General features: G+C 39.4%; 1 protein-coding gene across 1 annotated transcript in view; it reads left to right on the top strand.

The window, feature by feature from the left end:
* The window catches only part of LOC148068058 (UPF0524 protein C3orf70 homolog B-like), a 30381-nt gene extending 21647 nt beyond the window's left edge, over window positions 1–8734 (top strand). The window contains exon 2 of the mRNA XM_087804582.1: window positions 5427–8734. Within this exon, the coding sequence (XP_087660708.1) occupies window positions 5427–6091 (665 nt within the window). The 3' untranslated portion in view covers window positions 6092–8734. The remainder of the gene's footprint in view (window positions 1–5426) is intronic.
* The last annotated feature ends 2935 nt before the right edge of the window (window positions 8735–11669 follow it).

The following is an 11669-nucleotide window of genomic DNA, read 5'->3' as shown; positions in this document are numbered from 1 at the left end:
GTATATATGTGTAGTATTGTCCAGTACTTGTCTCTGGTGTTGTAATAGTGTAGTAACAAGTATATATGTGTAGTATTGTCCAGTACTTGACTCTGGTGTTGTGATAGTGTAGTAACAAGTATATATGTGTAGTATTGTCCAGTACTTGACTCTGGTGTTGTGATAGTGTAGTAACAAGTATATATGTGTAGTATTGTCCAGTACTTAACTCTGGTGTTGTGATAGTGTAGTAACAAGTATATATGTGTAGTATTGTCCAGTACTTGACTCTGGTGTTGTGATAGTGTAGTAACAAGGATATATGTGTAGTATTGTCCAGTACTTCACTCTGGTGTTGTGATAGTGTAGTAACAAGTATATGTGTAGTATTGTCCAGTACTTGACTCTGGTGTTGTGATAGTGTAGTAACAAGGATATATGTGTAGTATTGTCCAGTACTTCACTCTGGTGTTGTGATAGTGTAGGAACTAGTATATATGTGTAGTATTGTCCAGTACTTGACTCTGGTGTTGTGATAGTGTAGTAACAAATACATATGTGTAGTATTGTCCAGTACTTGACTCTGGGGTTGTGGTAGTGTAGTAACTAGTATAAAGGTGTAGTATTGTCCAGTACTTGACTCTGGTGTTGTGATAGTGTAGTAACAACCATATATGTGTAGTATTGTCCAGTACTTAACTCTGGTGTTGTGATAGTGTAGTAACAAGTATATATGTGTAGTATTGTCAAGTACTTGACTCTGGTGTTGTGATAGTGTAGTAACAGGTATATATGTGTAGTATTGTCCAGTACTTGTCTCTGGTGTTGTAATAGTGTAGTAACAAGTATATATGTGTAGTATTGTCCAGTACTTGACTCTGGTGTTGTGATAGTGTAGTAACAAGTATATATGTGTAGTATTGTCCAGTACTTGACTCTGGTGTTGTGATAGTGTAGTAACAAGTATATATGTGTAGTATTGTCCAGTACTTAACTCTGGTGTTGTGATAGTGTAGTAACAAGTATATATGTGTAGTATTGTCAAGTACTTGACTCTGGTGTTGTGATAGTGTAGTAACAGGTATATATGTGTAGTATTGTCCAGTACTTGACTCTGGTGTTGTGATAGTGTAGTAACAAGTATATATGTGTAGTATTGTCCAGTACTTGACTCTGGTGTTGTGATAGTGTAGTAACAAGTACATATGTGTAGTATTGTCCAGTACTTGACTCTGGGGTTGTGGTAGTGTAGTAACAAGTATATATGTGTAGTATTGTCCAGTACTTGAATCTGGTGTTGTGATAGTGTAGTAACAAGGACATATGTGTAGTATTGTCCAGTACTTGACTCTGGTGTTGTGATAGTGTAGTAACAAATATATATGTGTAGTATTGTCCAGTACTTGACTCTGGTGTTGTGATAGTGTAGTAACAAGTATATATGTGTAGTATTGTCAATAACTTGAATCTGGTGGTGTGATAGTGTAGTAACAAGGACATATGTGTAGTATTGTCCAGTACTTGACTCTGGTGGTGTGATAGTGTAGTAACAAATATATATGTGTAGTATTGTCCAGTACTTGACTCTGGTGTTGTGATAGTGTAGTAACAAGTATATATGTGTAGTATTGTCAATAACTTGAATCTGGTGGTGTGATAGTGTAGTAACAAGTATACAGTATATGTGTAGTATTGTCGAGTACTTGACTCTGGTGTTAATATGCTAACATGCTAACAAGCTAACAAGCTAGCACTCTAACAAGGACACAAGCTAGCAAGCTATCACGCTAACAAGTTGAACTGTGGTCAGGTTTTTATTATTTACTTGTTTAAGATCAAGTTTCATTATTATATACTCACCTAATTCAAATTAATACCAAGTTATGATTTAAAAATAAAATGTGTTTTATCTCAAAAAAAATTATCATGATAAACAAATCGTGATAAATCCAAAATAAAAACCCCATTAAATTCCATGTTTGGATCAACAGCAAATGAATAATAATAAAATGAATTAATAAACTCTCAATAAAAGTGAACAAAAGATTCTGAAATGTTTTTAAAGATCATCAGGTGGAAGCAAAAGTCACTGAGACACAGAGACTGAGGACCTGATCCATGGACTCGTCTAGTTCTGGTCTCTGCTGAGACTTCAACGCCGTCATCTGCCTCTGAAGCTGCAGAAGAACCTGGACCTGCTCTCTGGTGGTTCCTACCTCGGGTCGCCTCCAATCCAATTTGTTATTTCATCATGTGGAAACTCTCAGAGCTTTGAAACGCTTCTTCACGTCGGGAGTAGTTTCTGCCGCCGTGGAAGAAAAAAAGCGTTTGATGTGAAAATGTTCATCACCAAGACAGACGTGACGATTAGTCTCGGCGAGTCCTGGCGCTGGAGTCCAGACCCGTCCACTCGTGGAGCTCCATGTTGGGAAAATAACTTCTCCAGCTTCTCGTTAACCTTCACGAACTTATCTTGACTACGTCTGACGAGACCTTGACCGTCTCTGGAGAACATCTGAGGATGTTTTTTGAGATTAGATTTAACTTTCGATTTTAATCCTTCCATCGTTCTTTCTTCTGCAAGTTAGAAACGTCCCTTTTCCAGGTTTCCTTCATTTCTTAATTTTTTATAATGATTTATATTTGAATATTGTGAAACAAAAAAGCGTTTTTTTTTTTTTAATTTGCAATTAACATAACAATCAATAATTCATAATCAAATATTTACTGCGCTTGTTCATTTTTGTGTTGCAATTAAACTTCTGGCCACTAGATAGAAGCAGTCCTTACGTTCTCGGCAGCTAAAGGAAGAATTAAATCCTGAGTGACTGTGACTGAGGACGAGAGGATACAGTGAGTCCAGCAGCTTTTAAAGCTGATGTTTGGACATATTTTGGTTTGAAAACAAATGAAAGCAGTTACGACTTCGTCAAGAGTCATGTGGTCTGTAAATACTACAACACCAGAGTCAAGTACTGGACAATACTACACATATATACTTGTTACTACACTATCACAACACCAGAGTCAAGTACTGGACAATACTACACATATATACTTGTTACTACACTATCACAACACCAGAGTCAAGTACTGTTCAATACTACACATATATACTTGTTACTACACTATCACAACACCAGAGTCAAGTACTGGACAATACTACACATATATACTTGTTACTACACTATCACAACACCAGAGTCAAGTACTGGACAATTCTTCACATATATACTTGTTACTATACTATCATAACACCAGAGTCACGTACTGGACAATACTACACATATATACTTGTTACTACACTATCACAACACCAGAGTCAAGTACTGGACAATACTACACATATATACTTGTTACTACCCTATCACAACACCAGAGTCAAGTACTGGACAATACTACACATATATACTTGTTACTACACTATCACAACACCAGAGTCAAGTACTGGACAATACTACACATATATCCTTGTTACTACACTATTACAACACCAGAGTCAAGTACTGGACAATACTACACCTATATCCTTGATACTACACTATCACAACACCAGAGTCAAGTACTGGACAATACTACACATATGTCCTTGTTACTACACTATCACAACACCAGAGTCAAGTACTGGACAATACTACACCTATATCCTTGATACTACACTATCACAACACCAGAGTCAAGTACTGGACAAAACTACACATATATTGTTGTTACTACACTACCACAACACCAGAGTCAAGTACTGGACAATACTACACATATATCCTTGTTACTACACTATCACAACACCAGAGTCAAGTACTGGACAATACTACACATATATTGTTGTTACTACACTATCACAACACCAGAGTCAAGTACTGGACAATACTACACATATATCCTTGTTACTACACATATATCCTTGTTACTACACTATAACAACACCAGAGTCAAGTACTGGACAATACTACACATATATCCTTGTTACTACACTTTCACAACACCAGAGTCAAGTACTGGACAATACTACACATATATCCTTGTTACTACACTATCACAACACCAGAGTCAAGTACTGGACAATACTACACATATATACTTGTTGCTACACTATCACAACACCAGCGTAAAGTACTGGACAATACTACACATATATACTTGTTACTACACTTTCACAACACCAGAGTCAAGTACTGGACAATACTACACATATATACTTGTTACTACACCTTCACAACACCAGAGTCAAGTACTGGACAATACTACACATATATACTTGTTACTACACTATCACAACACCAGAGTCAAGTACTGGACAATACTACACCTATATACTAGTTACTACACTACCACAACCCCAGAGTCAAGTACTGGACAATACTACACATATATACTTGTTACTACACTTTCACAACACCAGAGTCAAGTACTGGACAATACTACACATATATACTTGTTACTACACTATCACAACACCAGAGTCAAGTACTGGACAATACTACACATATATCCTTGTTACTACACTATCACAACACCAGAGTCAAGTACTGGACAATACTACACATATATCCTTGTTACTACACTATTACAACACTAGAGTCAAGTACTGGACAATACTACACCTATATCCTTGATACTACACTATCACAACACCAGAGTCAAGTACTGGACAATACTACACATATATCCTTGTTACTACACTATCACAACACCAGAGTCAAGTACTGGACAATACTACACATATATACTTGTTACTACACTTTCACAACACCAGAGTCAAGTACTGGACAATACTACACATATATACTTGTTACTACACTATCACAACACCAGAGTCAAGTACTGGACAATACTACACATATATACTTGTTACTACACCTTCACAACACCAGAGTCAAGTACTGGACAATACTACACATATATACTTGTTACTACACTATCACAACACCAGAGTCAAGTACTGGACAATACTACACATATATACTTGTTACTACACTATCACAACACCAGAGTCAAGTACTGGACAATACTACACATATATACTTGTTACTACACTATCACAACACCAGAGTCAAGTACTGGACAATACTACACATATATACTTGTTACTACACCTTCACAACACCAGAGTCAAGTACTGGACAATACTACACATATATCCTTGTTACTACACTATCACAACACCAGAGTCAAGTACTGGACAATACTACACATATATACTTGTTACTACACTATCACAACACCAGAGTCAAGTACTGGACAATACTACACATATATACTTGTTACTACACCTTCACAACACCAGAGTCAAGTACTGGACAATACTACACATATATACTTGTTACTACACTATCACTATTTATCGTACTGTGATATCAAATCATCATATTCTTGACAACACTCACCTCTAGTCGATTCGTTCGATACTGTTTTTAAACGTTGTTTTCTTCTCCTCACTCTTCTAGGCAAGTACGTCTACCAGCCCATGACCAACGTCTGCCATCTTCCCAGCACCGCCGTCCCGCCGGCCGCCGCCGAGTACAGCAGCACCATCGACCTGTCGGTGTCTCTGGCCGAACGCTTCCTGAAGCTGGCGCCGTGCTTCCAGTCGCCGCCGCACCTGGAGTCGCCCCGGTACTGCGTCATCGCCGACCTGTTCGTGGACGACTACATCGTCAAGCGCATCAACGGCAAGATGTGCTACGTGCAGCGCCCCCTGCCCTCGCTCCCGGACCAGAACCACCACGCCACTCCGCCCGCCACGCCTCGGAAAAAACCTCCCCATCCGGCTCCGCCGCCGCGACCCGCCGCCGCCGCCGCCGCCAACAACAAGCCCGCCGTCCCGCCGTCGCCGCCGCCGCCGCCGCCGGATCTAAAGAAACCCGCGGACAAAGTAAAAGGCCCGAAAATGGAGCAGTGCTCGTCCCCGTCCAGCTCCGAGGACTCGGGCATCAACGCATTGGGGCTTCACTACCTGGAGTCGTGCGAGGAGGAGGGCAGCGAGGAGGAGGACGACGGGCTCAGCACCGACTCCAGCCCCGGCAGCCTCTGGGACCAGGACGACTGCTCCCTGCTGTCCCCGTCCAAGTCCATGATAGAGATCATCGAGAAGATCGAAACAACTGTGTGACGAGCGCCCGCCGAGTCGCCGGACCTCATGGCTTCGATCGCTCGGATCCAGTAGGTTTAACCTTCGGGTGGGAAACAACTGCACACCTGGACACACACTCACACACACACACACACACACACAGCCTCTTCCCACCGTGCACGGATTTGTCCGATGAAGAAAAGAAGGAAGCACAAGACGACGGAACTAGAACCGTGGACGAGACTTTTCTGTGTTTCGACGAAGACGTGGAAGCAACATGTCGCCCACACTTTGATGCGTCGCTTCGACCTTGATTCTGAAGGAGGGAAACTTTTACTTCTGTCAAATGGAGACAAACAATTGGAGAATGTATTTGATGTTTACAGAATTTTGAAAAGTTAAAATCTTACGTTTTAACATTTAAAGCAGCAATAAGTAACATTTAGACTTTTTTTTTTCTCACATTCTCTTTAACCCGCGTGTTATCTAGAGGGTCAAGGTGACCCGAAGGCCTGAAAACAAATGTGTTTGTTGTATACCTTCACCTTGACCCAGAGACAACACAAGGGATACCACAGACACTTTTGTTTTTTTGGCCTTCGGGTCACCTTGACCCTGATATAACACAAGGGATACCACATACACATTTGTTTTTTGAGCCTTCGGGTCACCTTGACCCTGAGACAACACAAGGGAAACCACCTACACATTCGTTTTCAGGCCTTCGGGTCACCTTGACCCTGATATAACACAAGGGATACCACATACACATTTGTTTTTTGAGCCTTCGGGTCACCTTGACCCTGAGATAACACAAGGGAAACCACATACACATTCGTTTTCAGGCCTTCGGGTCACCTTGACCCTCAGACAACACAAGGGATACCACATACACATTGGTTTTCGGGCCTTTGGGTCACCTTGACCCTGAGATAACACAAGGGATACCACATACACGTTTGTTTTTTGGCCTTTGGGTCATCTTGACCCTGATATAACACAAGGGATACCACCTACACATTTGTTTTCAGGCCTACGGGTCACCTTGACCCTGAGATAACACAAGGGATACCACCTACACATTTGTTTTCAGGCCTTCAGGTCACCTTGACCCTGATGTAACACGAGGGTTAATGTAAAGGTTGGTTCATTTTGACTATAATAGTAAAGCTCTTACTATTATTTTAACAATTTTTCTCATAACACAATTTTGTCCAGGTCTGTACTTTATACATTTTCTCTGAAAAACAAAAACCTTTATAGTGACATTCAACAATCAACAATTACAACAAAATGAGCAACATTTATTTGACCTTTCAACAACACTCCTCAGTAACGGTGACCTGAACAGCTCCCGTATCGCTTTGCCGCCCAGCCAAGCAAATCGCAGACGTCGATTACTTTTGGCATTGGCAACACGGACGTAAAATTCAAAGTCAGCATCGTAGCGACCCAATCAGCCGTCACCCAACAAAGCCGTGTGTAGAAAGGCATCATGGGAGTTCCTTGTTTTACTGGCACCATAAGTGAGGTCGTGATACATTGACACTGTGGAAAGTAAACCATGAAAGTAAACGACAAGGATTTTTGAAGTCACCAGGATAAGAGTCTTTTATCTCATTTTGTAAACAAATGCTGTTTGTGGCAAACGACGCAACGGAGGTTCCACTACATCGCAGTTCTGACTCTGTGGGAGGAGCCAAAAAAAAACTTTTAAATCTTACCTATTGCTGCTTTAACCTGTATTGAATCCAGAAAAGTTTCAAAGAATCAATTATTCGTCTTCACATGTGTTTTCGGGATCTTTTAAAGACGGAATTTTCCCCCTTTTTAATTTGTCGTTTAGTTTGAAATACATTTGAAATGTTCAATTTAAACCAAACTTAATGAATAACTGTAGAATAATATCCAAAGGTGCTTAAAGTTTGATAGTTTATTTTATCAAACTATGACATCGACTCAAGTCAAGTATCGTTTCTGAATCTTTTTCCTCCAGAATCAAACCTTTGAACGTCCTCAGAGTGACTCGAGTCGATGACTCGGAAAAAACGTTCGGATCCGAAGGGCGCACGCCACCGACTCTTCCGCGGAAGCGACTTCCTCTCGCACGGCGTCGCAATCTCACCTTTTTTTGCTAAGAATCTCCGTCCGCCATTTTGTCTGCACTTTACGACACGAGCACAGGCGACCGGTGGCCAGCGGGGGCGCTGTTTGACAATCATGTACAAGCACATTTCTGAAGACACTGACGAGTATTTAGAGGTTTTCTTTCAAAGCCGAAGACGTCGCTCGAAATCCAAGGTCGCTCGACGGTTCCAGAGACGACTTGTGTTGTGATGTTGTTGAAGACACGATGATGACAAAGTGATGATCCTCAATAGTGGCTTAGATTATAAAAAAAACTACTTTTTTCTACTTTTATTTCCTCTCATGTCCTTGATTTATTGATGGACTCGACTGCGACGCTCTGTTGACGTTTGTTGGAGGCGAACGATTCCTGCATCTGTTCTGAACAAACGTTTGTAATTCAGGGACGACCCCCTCGCAACACACACACACACACACACGCACACACACACACACACACGCACACACACACTTCACTTTCACTCATCACTCTTATGGTATCAGTTCCTATTATTGTTATATTATTTTCATATAAATAAATATAAATAAATTGCATTTTGTCTTTGAGTCTTTCATATTTATCAGTCGGGGATCGAGTCGTAAACATCGAGGCAATTTTTCGAAGATTTGTTTTTCTTTGTGTCGGTGACGCAGAAATGTCCAGAATGAACCATCATGATGATGATGATCTCAAGTCAGTGTCATAGTGCCTGATGTACCAGAATCTATTATAGGTTTATTACGGCATCCGCAGCTAAAGGAACAGTGGGATCCTGTGAGATCCCGGCGATGACTGAGGACCAGAGGATACAGTGAGTCTAGTGAGTTACTACACTATCACAACACCAGAGTCAAGTACCCCCCATAATACACATATATACTTGGCGCTTTGTGACCCTGGTCTCGAAAAGCGCTATATAAATAAATATTACTTACTTACTTACTATACTATCACAACACCAGAGTCAAGTACTGGACAATACTACACATATATACTTGTTACTACACTATCACAACACCAGCGTAAAGTACTGGACAATACTACACATATATACTTGTTACTACACTATCACAACACCAGAGTCAAGTACTGGACAATACTACACATATATACTTGTTACTACACTATCACAACACCAGCGTAAAGTACTGGACAATACTACACATATATACTTGTTACTACACTATCACAACACCAGAGTCAAGTACTGGACAATACTACACATATATACTTGTTACTACACTATCACAACACCAGAGTCAAGTACTGGACAATACTACACATATATACTTGTTACTACACTATCACAACACCAGCGTAAAGTACTGGACAATACTACACATATATACTTGTTACTACACTATCACAACACCAGAGTCAAGTACTGGACAATACTACACATATATCCTTGTTACTACACTATCACAACACCAGAGTCAAGTACTGGACAATACTACACATATATACTTGTTACTACACTATCACAACACCAGAGTCAAGTACTGGACAATACTACACATATATACTTGTTACTACACTATCACAACACCAGAGTCAAGTACTAGACAATACTACACATATATACTTGTTACTACACTATCACAACACCAGAGTCAAGTACTGGACAATACTACACATATATACTTGTTACTACACTATCACAACACCAGAGTCAAGTACTGGACAATACTACACATATATACTTGTTACTACACTATCACAACACCAGAGTCAAGTACTAGACAATACTACACATATATACTTGTTACTACACTATCACAACACCAGAGTCAAGTACTGGACAATACTACACATATATACTTGTTACTACACTATCACAACACCAGAGTCAAGTACTGGACAATACTACACATATATACTTGTTACTACACTATCACAACACCAGAGTCAAGTACTGGACAATACTACACATATATACTTGTTACTACACTATCACAACACCAGAGTCAAGTACTCGACAATACTACACATATATACTTGTTACTACACTATCACAACACCAGAGTCAAGTACTCCACAAGGAGGCGACATAAAGAAGAGGAGACGACATGTCAACTCAAGTCCGTCCACTGCTGTGTAACTTCAGTGATGACAGGACAAGGTGTGAGTTTCGTGCTGAGTTGTGTTGTTGCTCTGGTGCAGCTTCACTAACACATCTTGACAAGACCATTTATTTTTACACCCACTTCTATATCAGCGGAAACATGTCGTCGTCAGTGGCAACAACCAGTGTTATGATAATTTAACTTCATATTTTGAAGAATTTAACTCAATTTAATCATATTGTATTTGTTGACCCAGAGATAACCCTATGGGTAAGCACTGAATATACCTTTTTATATGATTGAATTTAATAAATTCTATATTTAAAATATGTTTTTTTTAAAATCAGGTTTAAATTACAAAATCAAATTAAAAAAGAAAAGAAAATGTATCTTTTTTTTTACCGACTGTACTGTATTCTATTCTATTCATTCATAAATATGTTTTATTTAACATGGAGCTACTTGATTGAAAAGTCACATGATCTTCTGTGAGTCTCATGATTGGCTGAGAGTATTGCATTCAAAAGACTACGAATCAGAACATTTATCTGTTAATTATTAGAGTTGGAATAGTGATAGTTAGATAGTGTTTCAAAAGTTAGATCCGTCAAGGAGGCTGGTGACGGAGTGTGATGTTCACTCAGCTCCAGATCCATCATCGATCACAGCAGCTCGTGGAGGTAATTAAAGCTCCTCGAGCGTGTACTTTAATTAAGTACAGGAAGTAACAACACAATCTTTAGACGCCTCGAAACTGTGGTTCGAACCAGACTAGATTAAACATTAATTGAGTTATTTTACGTTGTGTGTCACTAGATCTTCTATGGAAGGAAATCAGTGGTTGAATTTAACATTTTATATTTATTATAATTAAAATGTTGCTTTTTTTGTTACGTGGTAATATCACAGTATTTAACAATACTTGTCACATTATTGTATGATATAAACAGTCAAAGGGTGAACAAACGTAATATTTATGAGTCAACGATGAGTCTGATCGCAAACACGAAAAGTTCCTCATCATGACCATGTTTTACAACTTATTACTTTATAAAGTTGATCTAAAATCTGGACGAACGAGAGGTTACGAGAGTCTATTATGACGTAATAATGGCTTTCTAATGTCAATATTTTAATGAAAAGAGAGTTTTGTACAAACACACACTGATGATACAATAAAGTCACACATCACAACAACACACAGTGATGATACAATAGAGTCACACATCACAACAACACACACACACTGATGATAAAATAGAGTCACACATCACAACAACACACAGTGATGATACAATAGAGTCACACATCACAACAACACACACACTGATGATACGATAGAGTCACACATCACAACAACACACACACTGATGATACAATAGAGTCACACATCACAACACACACTGATGATACAATAGAGTCA

Source organism: Callionymus lyra, chromosome 12, assembly GCF_982586985.1.
Source record: "Callionymus lyra chromosome 12, fCalLyr1.hap1.1, whole genome shotgun sequence".
Classification (NCBI taxonomy): Eukaryota; Metazoa; Chordata; class Actinopteri; order Syngnathiformes; family Callionymidae; genus Callionymus; species Callionymus lyra.
Note: the sequence above shows the minus strand (reverse complement) of the source record. Positions and strands in the feature narration are given on the sequence as shown.